Source organism: Schistosoma mansoni, chromosome W (genome assembly GCF_000237925.1).
Source record: "Schistosoma mansoni strain Puerto Rico chromosome W, complete genome".
Classification (NCBI taxonomy): Eukaryota; Metazoa; Platyhelminthes; class Trematoda; order Strigeidida; family Schistosomatidae; genus Schistosoma; species Schistosoma mansoni.
Window position 1 is genome coordinate 9,710,304 of NC_031502.1, and position 15,986 is coordinate 9,726,289.

The 15,986-nt window shown below is 31.4% G+C and overlaps 1 protein-coding gene across 1 annotated transcript in view; it reads right to left on the reverse strand.

Moving 5' to 3' along the window:
* Smp_180680 (hypothetical protein) overlaps window positions 1-15,986 on the reverse strand; it is a gene marked incomplete at both ends in the record, with an annotated part of 32,608 nt that overhangs the window by 8,395 nt on the left and 8,227 nt on the right. The window contains 8 exon segments of the mRNA XM_018788477.1: window positions 1,120-1,572; window positions 3,220-3,680; window positions 4,257-4,362; window positions 5,291-5,467; window positions 5,472-5,502; window positions 5,751-5,857; window positions 8,857-9,226; window positions 11,610-11,802. Coding sequence (XP_018654015.1) covers window positions 1,120-1,572; window positions 3,220-3,680; window positions 4,257-4,362; window positions 5,291-5,467; window positions 5,472-5,502; window positions 5,751-5,857; window positions 8,857-9,226; window positions 11,610-11,802 — 1,898 coding nt within the window.

Genomic DNA, 15,986 nt, shown 5'->3' on the forward strand with positions numbered 1-15,986 from the left:
GTATTTATCTAGTCCTTAGTACTGATAGGATTCTACTAATCAAGTAGTAGTTTGCCATCATTCAAAGTGCCTCGTTTTAATGTTAAGTGGTTGGAAGTAGTCAGCAGAAAACCTTGAACCTAGGTTTAGTGCTAGAGGGCATTCGTCATCAATAGGATCCGAACAATATTAGGACAAGTTTGGCTTTGCTTGTTACTCAATGATCGATCAGTCTAAACATACCAGTTCTAGATGGGATCAATCACTGTCAGAATAACTTAGTGGTACTGTCTTAGACTGTGAAGCTGGTTTAATTGGGTTCAATTTCCACAGAGCGTATCAATTTCTTTGAGATTCCAGGTAAGCCTTGTTAACGAGTCCTGACTGGCACGAATCCTAAGTCCAGGGTTTTCTGTCGACTACCTTCAACCATCTAACGTCAAGATAACTAGTGCAAATAAAAAATTACACATTCAATAAAATCAAGAAGAATTAGATACAATACTTGAATCTTTATTCTGTGATTTATTAGATCTTCTTGTGGAGTTTAATTTTCATTAATATATGGTGGAAACAATCTTCCTTTATTTAAATAGGCTCAGGCAGTTCTACAAATGCAGAACTATTGGAAAGTAGGAAGCAAAGAGAAGCTGTCTCATATAATTCAGGAGTGTGAACATGCAACTCCAATCAGGATCAAACTCAAGACTTGAAAGTCTTACTAAAATTAAACCTTTATAACATTCTTGCTCAGTGAACCACTAAAACAACTTTGCAACACTGCACATATCACTCACTGTTTGGACACGTGCTCAAAACAAAACAGGAAGGTTCTGGGTTCATTGTTGAGCTGGGTCACTTATATGACACTTCAAACTACGACAAGACATCTACCTAATTCTCTCTAGTTTCAATAAGTTCTTCAAACCGTGTCATTGTGTGATGAAAATCATCTTCAGATTGTAGTTTATTCAGTTAGTCTTGAACATGTGTATGTAAATAGACGGTGATAGACTACAGTTAATCAAAATACATTGACGTCATATGACAAGATAGTGTAAATAGCAATTATATGACATCAAATACTTTAATAAGCGCTAGCCATTGAAACCAAAATTAATAAGATGATTTGGAACATACATGTTTTTCTTCAAAAATGTATATGAAATCGGTTAAAGCATAACATAATACTGTAATTTGTGTTGATAACATTTGACATGTATTAATCGAATCGTTTGGCTTTATATTTGTTGTTAAATTGATATTCATATCTTCGTTGGATGAAATTAACCAATTTTCCAAACAATGACAAACATCTGCATGTTCTGTTAAATGAGATAAACATCTAATCCAATTGAAATAAATAGTATAAAATTCTGAAAAGTTGAATTCCACTTCACTTTGATCATCGTTGTTGTCGGTAGTTATACAAACAGGAGTAGTGGGAATACTATCACTTTTCCTCAACATTTTGTCATCGGATTCTTTATAACTGATTATAGAATCTACAATATGTTGCAATATTCCATTGTTCGCAATTAGTTTAGGACGAAATGAATCCATTGAGCTTAAATAACAAAATATCTCTGTGACCTTTTTAAAAGAAAGAAAAACAGACCGACTATTCAGTATATATGTGTCATATTTTATAGAAATGAAGCAAAAGCACTAAACCACGATACCTATGAGCATGGTGAAAAAAATAAGGATGAGCATAGTGAAGAGTAACAGAAGTGAAACACTGAAAAGGAAAGCTTTTCAGTAGGTAAATGGTTGGAAGACAACATAAGAAAACAAATGAAAGAATAAAGTAACCAACAGTCAAGGTGTAAGGACAATGCTAGAAGTATAGTCGATCGGAACAAAGAAGTAAGGACTGAAATAGTAGAAGTAAAAAATTGCCACATTTGGACCTCCCCAAAAAATGGTTGATCTCAAAGTCAGCTGATTAAAGTATAATTTACCAACATTAGAGATTTATTCATATTTCCTATTAAGAAGAACACTTCTAAATTTTAACAGAGTTTAATTCACTATATGATATATTTGTTTCTTTTAGTAGAGATTCCATTTATCAAATATAACTTAATGGAAGTGTTTGAAATCGGTATTTTGGCGAACCTTTCCCACAGACATATAAAATGTGAACGTTGGATAAAATTAAGTAAAGAAAACAAAAGTTTTTTTAGAATCTAACATTTCTAAGTATGAACAAGTTTCTAATCCTTTTCAGAATATATAGATGTGGTTAAAGAATTAATTAATTGGTAACTAGAAAACTCGATATTCAACCATTAGGTCAAAGATGGAGAATATGCTAGTAGTATCATTGTTTCACATACAAAAAAGTATGGTTTAAAATCGAATACACAAATTATTGATCAACTACTGAGATCGAGCAATAAAAAATTAGAGTAACCATGGCTTGACTCCATGATAAAAATAAGTTAATAAGGGATTCTTGTGAGGAATTTTGTGGTTGCGAAATTCTATGGAGTGGAGAATAACTAATATATATCGTGGCAAAATAAGTCGGATAGGAGAACTGAACTTATTAGGAGAAATGAGTAATTATCTTTGTTGCAAAAGGCCTAAATTTCAACTTGCAATAAACGCGCAGTGTTTATGAAAGTGTATTCATCAGAGCACCTAAACATTAATTTTCCAACCTATGGGATATACATAGCTCATTAATTTCATATGACCTGAATACTTTTATTAATTAGTAATCATAGCTTTCGTATGTCATTCATTATCATATATATGATCTGAGTGAATTCATAAAGTGGATCGTAACATAATCATAGAGTTGGGTTCTTTGTGAATAAAACTAAATGATAATTATATGTATTTGTGACCTTCACTAAGCTGGGAAACCTTGCTCTACTAATAAATGTTTGTTTTAGTCCGTTTAGATAGGTGATACAGTGGGGCAGTCAGAAACAGCCAAATGATGTACGTGACTGGCTAAGAAACGGCTGTCATTGGAAAGGGGTGAAACATAAGCCACTGATAGGCCTGGTTTCTCAAGTGATATATATATATATATATATTGTGTATTGATAGTGTGTACCGGTATCAAGTCTTTGACATCATACCTCACAACAAGGTGATGTTTTATTTTAATCATTTGAGAGATCATTGGTACTACTTCTGTCACAACTACAGATATTTAGGACAACAAGTGAATGAATATGTTGAATCAATGAAACATTGCTTAAATAACAAACGACCACTGACCTGTATAATGATATGATATGCATGTTGTATAAATTTATCAATTTGATTTCCATATACATCATTATTATTAGCACCTTCATTGTCATCATTGTTATTATGTTGCCCTTCGTTTTTAACAGTAATTACTGAACAAAAGTACTTCTTATTCTTCAGGAAATAAATTAACATTTCATATATGTGCTGATGAATAGTCATTAAATTTGGTAAAAAGCTTGAATTGGAATGAAATTTAGGCATGAAATTTATATTGCTTATAAGGAACTTTATTGTTCCGGTTAAAAATAATAAACTTTCTAAATGCATACAGAATAATGTTGGGTTTTCAAACAAATTATTCACTGAAAAAGATTTTGGTGATAACGATGAGGTTACTGGTAATGTTGACGGATAGGCAACAGATGGGGAAACGGAAAAAGATTTAATGGACAATTCTATTAAGTGTAGAGCATCAATTAAAATGTCTGAAAATGTGGAAAACAAGAGAAATGTTAATTTTAACTTAACACAACTAACACTCAAGTATTTAATAAGTAAGAGATTATGGAAATATTTGAAGGGCGATTAAGTAATGAGTAAGAAACATACAATTCATCAATATTTTATTTCAGTGGTTCGAGAAGGCAGTTAACAAAGCTGATAGACATCAGCTTGAGGCACAGTAGAAATTAAGGACTACTAGATAAGTGTTCCATATCACTTCAAGACTCCAAACGATAAACCTGTCGGTAAAACACGAAAATTAAAAATAATTGTCCAATTACTAGTGACTAGTTTCAAGAAGATTCCTTAAATGTTCAATGGAAGTCGTGCAAAAATTTGATCATATTGGGATTGAGATAACTACCATTAATGACATTTAATGACCGTAGCGCCATGTCATGACTGACGAGTGACCTATGGCTGTAAATAAGGTTTTATATCAAAAAATTGACCCACTTTATCGTGCTTACTTGGTTTATCACATCTAGCTACATTAAAAATTAAAAAAAGGAATTTCAGTAACCTTAAAAATATCAAAACAATAAATTAATACTTACCAAGTGTATTAGGATTCTCTAGAAATAAGCAATCATTATTTGCATTTTTAGCCACTTTATAGACAATTTTACAAATGTTTAACAAATTTTTCCCAGTTACATTCATCTACAAAAAAAGTGGCATGAGCGAAATTCTTGAGAGGGAGAAAATTACATTGAGTTCATGTAAAAAAGATTATTTTTTGGGATAAAAGACCGAGAAAGTGTCCTGATCATGCCACTAACTAACTAATTCTTTATATTAGTCCAATGTTTGAAAATCATCAATAAAAGAGTTTTTTTGACAATCAAGTAAAATAATGGCACACAGGACCTAAAATTTAATTATAAGTCCCAAGGTCAACAACCAAATTCATTCTACTCTTATCAGAATCCCTATTTCTATTTATAATTTATTGAGTGCATGATTTTTTTAAAAGATTCTTGATATCTTTGTCTGTATTGAAGAAAAGTGTTTCATGAATGTACTTAAATTGTCTGACGCTATCTACTTGATCAAATATGACATAAAATAAAACCCAATAATTCTTTCAACTTTAATCTGAAAGCAGATTGGTATAATTGTAGTATAATCATAGTTGATACTTAAATCTCAGAAACACAATTTTTAACTGTTTCGATACTGTAGGACATGAATTTGCCTTTACTGTTTGTTCTAAACAGTAAATAATATGTTTTAACAGAGCACTTAAACACATTTATAAAGAAATCACCACTAACTGTTGTGATAACTACTATGAAAAACAAGGAGAGACATGGAAGTAAATGGTACGTTTCTTTGCTCCCTTTATCCGCTGACGCAATGAGACTTAATGAAAATGGAATTCATGAGCGAAAAGCGCAATTTGTATGGTGTACATTATATTGTTCAAGATATTTGCTTAAAAAAGAAAAACAGTGCAGAACTGGATGAAAACATTTGTTTGAGAGCAGCTCTTAAACAATTTCCGTCGTAAAATGGTTTTTAGTGAAATTATCAAATCAGTAACAAAACTAAGTATATAGAAACATCAGCTAACTAAATTGCTACTAACTGTAAAGATCAATCTAGCTACTGCTAGATGTATCCTTGATGAAGGATAATTAATTAAGTTAAACACAGCTTTCAATAACGTTGAACGGTTTGGCCAATTTCGATTCCCTTCCACATCAAATTCACTGATACAGTTTTGTATACGATCTAATAAATCTGTGATTTCAGTTTCGTTTGGTTTATTTGTTGTTAAGTTTAAATGAACAGTTTCTTCTTCGTCCACCGATTTATGCATACTTTTTGTCGAAGTTGTAGCTTTGTTCTTTGCTTCACTTGAATTTTGGTATTGTTCCTGAACTGATGAATCATTGTTGTCTTTAAATAATACTTGCGAATCAAATGTTTTTGAATTTCGTAAATTAGAACAGGATGATGATGATGCTAATATCTCTGTTTTTATTGTTGATGTTGACAATGACAGTTCATTTAACTGATAAATTAAATTATCCAGTTCTGTAATGGATGACAAACCAGAGTCACGAGACACAGATGTTTGAAATTTGTCACGTAAATTTATATTAGTTATATCGTAATTGACTGAACGTTGATGTGGACCACAAGATTTAGGCTAGTAAATTTATTTGTAAAAAGCAAAAAAGAAGTATATATGCACAGGTTTAGATTTTCACGTTATTTATATTAAGGATTACAAGTGATCAGTTTCTGTTGGCTCATGTGCATTCTAAGTGACTTGGTTTGATATTGTAAGTTTTATTACAGTCGGATTTTGACTAGCTTTTTAAAGAAAAGTAACCATTTTTCAAAATTTTAACCTAAATTGATCACAGTAGATCATTGTGATCCAATTTTTCGTCCCTGATTTATTGTGTGTTAGGTACTTGAGTTTTGTAAATCAATCATAGAAATGTTTGAACAGTATAATCTAAATATTAGCGCTGAGTAACTGCAATATAACCTTGATTACCTACTAACTTGCCATTTATGATGACTGACCAAAGTTTAACGCCTATTAATTGTTTAAATTTCAACCTTAATGTCATTTGTCAATTTATATCAACTATATTAATAGCAGGGATGCTTGTATTTGATGAAGGCCAAAATGAGCTTTAAAACAATAAGGATCGACTGTTAAACATAGATAGCGAGAGACGGCGCTAATATTACGAAACATCCCTTTCTTTGAAATAACATTTGATAAAACAATTAAATGAAAATTATAGTTAATAAGCTTAAATTTCAATATCAGTAATCAAATAAATAAGTTAAAGGAACTTCTGGCTAGCATTCTTTATAAAAATTTAATGAAATTACCCTTATCAATAAGTAATAATATACTGTTGAGTAGAAGACAAATGTTTACTGAATTACAAAGCGAAGTAAGTTAGTCAACAATTTTTATTGGAGACAGATCTGGTGTGAAAACTTTCAACTGAGCTCAAAACGAATACCTCTTTATTTTAATACAATTAGTGTAAAGGTTACAAGGGTTAGGTTTATTCTGTAATGATCATTAATCGATAGGAAACCTGTCTAGAGAGTGCCAATCTTGCATTCTTCTAAGTTAACCAATGATATAGACACATGTGTATATTCCTATTTCTGAGTAATATAGTTGTAGCAGTATAAACATAAAGTCTATCAGAAATTGTGTTAGTTAACTCCCTACTTCACTGTAATACAATATAAGTAACACCATGAAAATAAACATAGAACCAGTTTGGAGAAATAAAAACATTAATCGAAGTATATAAATATAGAAAATATTCTTAATTGAAATTTCACTTTCGTTACTATTTCCTTTTATCAATACATAAAAATAATCAGTTATGCAAACAAGTAGACGAACATACACAAACAACATATCCAATATCCAAGAATTCTTTTAAACTTCCCCTATTCGCTTAAGTAATTAATTCTTCTTATATCTACTTGTCTTCAGATGTTTTAGTACTACATACACAGCGGAAAAATATTTCTGCACAGATAAGAATTTGATAAATTCACGTACAATGAATATTTCATTGTTTAACAATAAGAAAAAGTAGTTTGAGTTACCATTGGAAACGGTGAATTGTATATTAGCAAAATGAAAATTTTTTTAAAAAAAGTATAAAATTTCTAAAGGAAAGGAATATTGTTTTGTCAAGATTAGTAGGGCTAATTTTATGTTACTTTAAAATTAAGCTTTAATATAACCAAATAAAAAGAACAACAAATTAATGGTACGCTTCGACAAGTGTAGTTTTTCATAAGTGGGATTGTTAAGAAAGTTAATTCTTAAGTATAAATAGTTTTTTAGAAATCTTATATGAATAAGTATAAATTTTATTGTCTGAGTTTATGAATGGTACAACTAAATAGAGAGTTAAACGTTTTCTGTATAGAAAACGGTAAATGCCAGCAATCAAAGGATTGAAAATTTCTAGTGATCAGATAATTCTAGTGGGCAGCCTATGCTCCTCCACTACGGGTAACAGGCGTAAGTAAGTAAGTAGGATCAGATAATTATGCTGATGACTTCAATCATAACGATGTACATGAAACATGTTATTCCTTGAAAACTAATAGTTATTTCTGTAAATCTATACTTTAACTCATTATTTGATGTTTTTAAATTAATTGGAACTTTTTCTTCATGGATTAGTAAACTAAGTTGGTAATCATACAATAATATTCTCAGTGGTATTCTACGTCATTTAGGCAGTCTGAATAAGGGACTATTATAGTAATTAATATGAATAACAGATCTAAGGAAAAGTTTATTTTGAACTAAAAAGAAAGTTGTTTAAACATTCATATTAAAAAGGAGCAAGTCAAGTAATAAACGCTTTTATTAAATACAAGTAACCGGAGTCATATTTGATGCACAATATCTGTCAAAATATCTATATAGATATTCGAGATGTTTGTTTTAGTATTAACGTTAAGGAAGTTAGTCCTATATACTGGTTATCTATATCAACTTAAACGAAATTTAAGTGACACAATGAGCTTAATTGACATTTGTTATGATATTACGTATCATTCAAATTCCATTATATACTAAAATTCAAATCACTATTCAAACAATAAAATATAACAAAAGCAGTAACCAGTGGAGTTTAGCCAGGTCTGTTGTGAGATATCAACTCACTGAAGACATTGGTAAATGGTTGCTCAATTTCATGAATTGGTTGAAGTTAGACATTAACACCGTTGGATGCCGGCCAGCTCAGTGGTCTAGTGGTTAAGCGCTCGCGCGCGAGACTGATAGGTCCTGGGTTCGAATCTCGCGAGGCGAGATCGTGGATGCACACTGATGAGGAGTCCCACAATAGGGTAAAACAGCCGTCCAGTGCTTCCAGGTTTTCCTTGGTGGTCTACCTTCAACTGACTCATGCTTTCAACCATATAAAATTACTAAAATCTCCACAAAATCTCCTGGTAAAAATCAAATTAGCATTCAATGTCTTTCAACTTAATTAACCGAAACACTGAATAAAGAAAACAATCTACATATAGCTGAGAAATATTTCTTAAAATGTAAAATTATTTTTAAAAAAATTGCCTTAATAAATAAATCAAGTTTATTATGAAAACAAAATGATATTTTAACTTATCACCAACTTTATTCTCATCGACAATTAATTTGGTAAATTCTCTACTTGTATTTGTTCCAGTAACAGCAGATCGAATACCATTAGACCTAACTTGATGTTTATCTTCTTTAGTAGTTGAAGTTTTTCTATTCGATAAAAGAAATGAATCAATTGGACTATTTGGTCGAAAGGATTCATCGCCATCTATTGAAGATAATGTTGACATTTGAGGAGGACTAAGATGGTAAGGATATGCGGTAATTCTTGTTGTTATTTTATTGTTGGAAGAATGTTTTTCAGGTAGAATAGAATCAATTTTTGAGATGATTTCCTTATTTTTATTTATTTCCATTTGAGTATTTTGTGAATATTTTTGAGTAGTTGACATCATCTGAAGTCTAACAAATAAGGAATGAATTAAAATGGAAAATAATGTTTATCTATAAGTGAATAGTAATCAAAGTTATTTTGTTTAGTTTACATTGATAACTGAATTCTACTAATCAGTTTTATAATCTGAAGACTAAGCTAAGTAGTTTTGTATTGCAAGGAAGTTTGTTTAACATAAAATGATTAGAGATAATAAACAAGATAATTTGAAAATGTAAGATTTATTGTCAAAGTTTAAATGTAATTCTGAAGCATATTATGCTCTTTCTTCTAGAGATTTATACCCATATCAGTAAGTGCTAGAGGCAATGCTTTCATCTAAATAAGTTAGAAATAAGGTTAGTTTGAAGAATACAGTGGATCGATTGTATTTCGTTGTTTTCTCTTCCGACATTAAGTTTAATTATTTTCAATTCAAGACATAATTTGAAATTTGAAAAATGAACTGTCCAATAATAAAGAATGAGGTGTAGACAATGTAAATGTGAATGTAGTTAGGAATTAAAATTTTTAACAGTGATTGTTCTAGAATAAATTTAAGACAATTTTTATTATAGAATATAACAAAAAGATTGAAGAGTTCTGGGAAGAAAAGACATATAAGCTGAACTCACTAGATTGTGATTAAAATTAACTGGACAACAAAAATTGGAAAAGAGATTATAGTGCTTTTGGTATGAAAGCAGGAGAAAGAGATTAACCTCTAACTCTTTTTGAATACAAAGATCAGGTTCAAGCCTTCGAGTTATTATAGCTTTCACAAAATACTATAACACTGTAGTGTTGGGATGCTTGTTGATTATTTTAAATCCCTTCATTACAACTACTTTATTTTTTTTTAAAGGTGTTGGGCTGAGAAGAACACCTTTTCCTTGGTTGCATACGTTCTTTGGAATATGTTTAAAAAACGTGGAGATGCCCATACTTTTATCTTTCTACTACACATGCTTTTGCATGGACATTTAAATTGATATAGACGGTTTTTGATATGTGGAAGATATTTGTTTACTTTCGTTCATATTACTGAATATACCATTATATACACTGAAAACAATTTCGCAGGAGGAAATGTACTCTTTAAAGCTACCTTTCGTTTTAGGTTGGTTTTATTCATGTTTCAATTATTTTAGCATGTTAACTGCATAAAAATACGTTTTGTTTTAGTTTGTGAACCTGGGCCGTACTGTGGTGTTTAGTACCATATTTCCTGATAATTTCTTAAAAATACCCATTTTATGGAAGACAGGTATTTGCTTTTACGCTCTTCTCTTCCAGCTTTTCCAGTGAACATAACTTTCTATCTCTGTGGTACTGAATTCTTGCTAACCAGTGTTTAATAGATTAGAGGGTAAAAGTTGTGAAACTTTGGGCATACATGAGAAAGAAACCTATATTAGACAATACAAAATAAACCCATCAAATTCTAATAAACAATGAAACGTTTTAAAAGATTAAATGCAGCAAATTTAGAGTAAGAATTTAAAAAGTCAATTGCTTGAATGTCAATACTTGAATGGGGCAGGTATTATGATTTTTATATGCTGAAATCACAAATATAGGAAGTACGGAAAACAAGTTAGTACTGTATTTTTCAACCACTGATTTACATGGTTCTTTTCCATTACTCTAGTCCATTATTATTTGACAATGATGTCAGCCTGAATCACGAACCGACGTCAATAAAAAAGAAAAATGACTTTTCGTTGCATCAAGTTTGATAACTGCAAGAGCTTACCCTGAGGAGTTTCTCTTTTTGTTTGTGTATCAATACTAGTTTTTGTAGTAATTATATCGTTATAACACATGGTTTACGTTTCTTCAACTTTGATAAACTTCATGACAATATTTATTGCCTCTAATCTTCGTTATTTAGATTCATTTTTTATGAAACCTTGTAATTAATAAAATGAATGACCAATGGAGATTTTCTACTTTATGGAGGTATTAATTTTCAAGCCACAGCTGTGTACGACGTATCAATTGAGTGTTGTTGAAGTCTCAAACTAACAAGAAGTAGTTTTTTGGTACTCTCTAGTTATAAATGATTTTCTAGTCAACGTCAGTTCATATCCTTACCAATGAGTTACTCTTAGATGAATTTCTCAAAGTTATTGTCAGAGATAATAACAGTTAAAGATAATAAAGCCAAAATTGAGACAGATCATAACTGAAGACCACTGGATGAGAGTTATGCTTTGTCACTAGTTGATGGGATTTGAAAAATATGAACTACTTGATTCCGACACGGTAGGTTAAAGATATTGTACCACTTGGGAAACTTGAAGATCATCGGTTCAATCCACGATTTGGATAACTTTAACTGCTCTTCTAGTTATATATACCTCAGAAAAATAATACTAGAGAGCATCTTATAATATGGGCTAAACTTACTCGGTACAACTACCATATGATGACTTTGGAGCGGCGCATCGTTCTGATTTAATAAACGAACAAGCTGGACGCTTAACATTTGTCGGGGAGATCAAACGAGTCTGTGTGCCAATAAGTTCTAGACGTGGTGAATTTTTCTGACTGTCAGTCAAAACAGATTCCTCCGTGGGTCCACTGGGTTGAGATGGTGTTGCTGAAATAAAAAGTTCTTTCTTTGAACGTTATTTATCATAAAGTTAAATATAGAATAATAACTTGATAAACTTGTCTTAGTTCAATTAATAATTTACTATTTTGATGATTTGCATAAACAATCATACCTTATACGTCTGGCAATAGTTGGGATGGTAGGAAGTACAATTGCTTTTAACAAACCAAACACAGGCTAAAGTCCAAAACTCAAAGCTTTTGTGGTCACCTTAGTAAATGCACCAAGAAATACTTTAGAAATACCAAAAGATCTCTCATTTGACGATATACCTGTCGAGCAGCAATATATGTTTGCTAAAAACGTGTACGAGCGAATTTCAACTCAAGCCTAGGAGCAATGCGCTCACTATGAGACCTGTTAGCCATAAGTTTGTTCCTATGTAGCTTCATCGATGTACACTGTGAATTAGTTGAGAACTAGGATGTGTTTTACATTGATTTTCCAGTTAATATTAGTTTATGATAAAACCTATCATCAAACACGAAGACATAAGATGATTAAGAAATAGGAAACATTTGTACTTTACCCAAGACAAACAAACGAAACAAGTATTTTGTAGATAACTGCTAAACAACTTTTCGACTGTATAAAGGGTTCCTGTAGTAATTTTTTTACATCACGGAAAACTTTACATTTACAGAAGGGAAGATGGCAATATACGATTAATTCTCTAATGAGATGAAAATTTTTAAATACTAGTAGTTACGTCGTTGTTATTTTCAAGTTAGAAGCTTACTTTACAGATCAATCAACCAATTCAGTTATTTGGAGACAAAAAGGCAGAACAGATTATGAATTCAGTTGAGATAAATAATTTATATTGGAAACTTGATTGGCATTTTAAATATAAAAAAAACACATTTTCAGTGAAACTTTCGTATTCTCTAGTTTTGAGAAAGAAAACTTAAAGAAACCACTCGGGTTAAAATACAATTAACTATTTAAACAATATAAATGTTTAGTTTAATATTGAAAATGTATGCTTAAATAAGAGCAAATGAATTCCCAGTTCACACAAAGAGAAAACAAACATCCGTAGTGTATATGTATATTTTAATACCTTTACCAAGATTTGTATAATAATTTAGCTATAAATCCACCTAAACTTATTTGAAAAGGGAATGACATAGTAAGATACTAGTTGCAGTAAAATCTGTTCTCTGGTGTACCTTAAAAATACTAAGTACATGTCAATGAGAGGAAATTGTTTCTGCACTTTCATTTATCTGTTAAGTATTTTTAGCTAATACGTATCCCAATATAAAGTGTCTGGACAACGCTCCAGTTGTTTAAAATGTGGTTGCAACTTGAGTGGGCTAATGACACTTGTTTTTTCAACTCTTAATAAATTTGAAATATCTATGATAAATATAAAGCTTGGAAAAGCGGTAGATTACGTTTATTATACTATAAAGGCCCAAGTTTATGTGGAATGGTCATTAAAGTTACTTACTAGCTGGGCGATATCTTAGACCTCACATCATTCTTGATCAGTGGTCATTATAAATTGTATAAAAAGGTGGTAATCTTATTTTACTAATCATAAATAAGCCGGTTTGACTAAAATAATTCCCAGTCTTGAAACTTGTGCTTATTGAACGCCGAAAAGTTGGTTCAAGAACGTTAGTGTATTAAGTAAGTAGAACGACGAAATAGTCCCGTCAGCAAATATTGGCTGATCACTGACATAATTTCGGTCAAGGACACGAAAAGCCTAGTTAACATTTACAAATCTTTTCTGTTTGTAAGACCAATAAAATATTTAACTGCCTGTCAAACATGAAGTAAATACAATGACCCCGTAAGCTATTCGGCTTTATCCCAGAAGCATGAGTGAAAGTTATACTAGAAATATTCCATCACTTGCATTCTTAAATCAACTCAATAATACAGTAAAATTACCGCACCAACAATCTTTTCACTATGATTATTTTTCTACGTAAGGGTGACAAGTTTGTCAAATTTCCTACTAATTGTGACTTATTCGTTTCAAATGTAATTATAATAGTCGTACTTGACACTTGCGTTTTAATCTTATCCACGAGGTGTAGTAACTTGTACTAGGATCTGTGTTAATGTACTTTTTAGTATTGCTAAAAATGTGTTTTCCTCTATTGAACCAGAAGGAAATTTCTATATTTCTATCTTTATTGATAGCACTTTTTTAAGTTATTCAGAATGATCCAGTTCCTTTTTTTATTTATTAATCCATTTCATTCCATCTACCTGGTATATAAGGGTAAATATTTTTTTCTTAAAAGTCAAACTAGGTTCACTTTGAGCTTTACTTATCACTAGTACATTATTTTTTTCGTTTAAAGATCCCAATCATATTAAAAGACTAATATTTGAACGAAGAATATTCTTTTCGATAAATTCTCTTCAGGTTCTAAAATTATATATCCAAATTAATAATCCGAAAAAATGGCCAGGTTAAAGGCAAAGTACATCGTTTAAAGCATGTAAATTTAGGAATGTCAAATCAAATAGAATAAAATTGTTAATCGTTTAAAGATCCCAATCATATTAAAAGACTAATAATATTCGTTCAAAATTGTTAATGTTGATATGACTCATATAGAATGTTCACTTGAATCTGTATATATGTAAAGTGAAAATTTAAGATCTGTGATCAGAATAAATATGAGTCAGATAGGGTGAGAGAGATATGATAGTGCAATTACAATTCGACCAAGTGGAAGACTAAATGTGTGAAAAATTAGTGAGACGTAATGAGGAGGGATCAATGCGATGTGAATGAATCATGTTTGGGGGGGATTAATAATGATATTTAACCAATAATAATAATAATAATAATAATAATAATAAAATACAAAGATTTGTGAATAAAGATAAGAGAGACAATTACATTTGACTACGAAAGGTCGTAAGTACATAGTCAAATTAGGTCATACAATAGCTAAGATGATTGTTCATTAATTGGCCTTGTGGTTGGCCAAGGGAGAAGTAGGGGTTGGAGATAATTCTTCTGTACACATAGCTCAGGTTTCTTCATTCCGATGGCTACTGCCTCCGCCGTTTGAAGGACTTTAAGCCTGACAAGCTTAGGCAAAAAGTTACTGACCCTATAAATAATTGAAAAAGATTGGTTTATACTGGCACTATGACCAGTTTGTACTAAATGGGCCAAAATCGAGCTGTTTACTTTCCTCATCAGACCTTTGCTTAGCCACGCTGGGAGGTGTTCACGAGCACGAAAATGTAAATTCCTAGAACTTCGACCAATATAACTTGCTCCACAGGAGCAGTCGAACTGATAAATACAAAATGAAGTGGTCATTCTAGGAACTTCATCTTTAAGCCTCGGTGTCACCATTGGACGCGTAGAAAACACCAAACGTAGTTCACCTGCGTTGAAAGATTTTTGGATAGATCTGCGTAATCTCTGAGCAAGTATTTCGCTAGCGGCATGCCCCCTGAATTGTAGGCGCATGAACAAGGACTTTTTCTTGACCGTTTGGAATTCGCCTATTTTCACTTTAAAGATCATATATTTAATTATAAACTTTCTGGGATACCCGTTCTCCCTCAGAGCATTATGCAATGTGTTTAGCTCATTGTCAACTACATCCGCCGAACATATATAGCGTATTCGATAGCTAAGGGTTTTGATTAGGTTTCGTTTGTACTGTAGAGGTACAAAGCTAAGGAAGTGTGTATACTGTCCAGTCCAAGTACTTTTTCTGTTCATATTTCTTCTTAACGATCCATCTGATCTCTTAGTTAAGAGGACGTCCAAAAAGGCTAATCGGCCATCATTCTCTTCCTCCGATGTAAACTGGATGGCTGGATGCACTTCGTTAAACTGCCTAAGCACATCTTGTTGTGAAATATTATCTTTACACAGGATGAATGTGTCATCCATATATCTGCAGTAAAATTTGAATTCTTGAATAATCTTTTTCAGATAACCGTTCTCTAGTTTAGCTAGAAATATATCAGCTAGTATAGGGCCCAGAGGTGAACCCATTGCCACACCATCTGTTTGTCTAAATATTTCACCGTTGAATTTGAAATTTACATTCATGGTGCATTTCAGTAATAACTCTTTCAAGACATTAATCGGAACTGTAGTTTCAATTTTATTTTCAATCAGTTGTTCCCCTATATATTCTACGGTCTCTAGAAGTGGGACATTCGTGAAT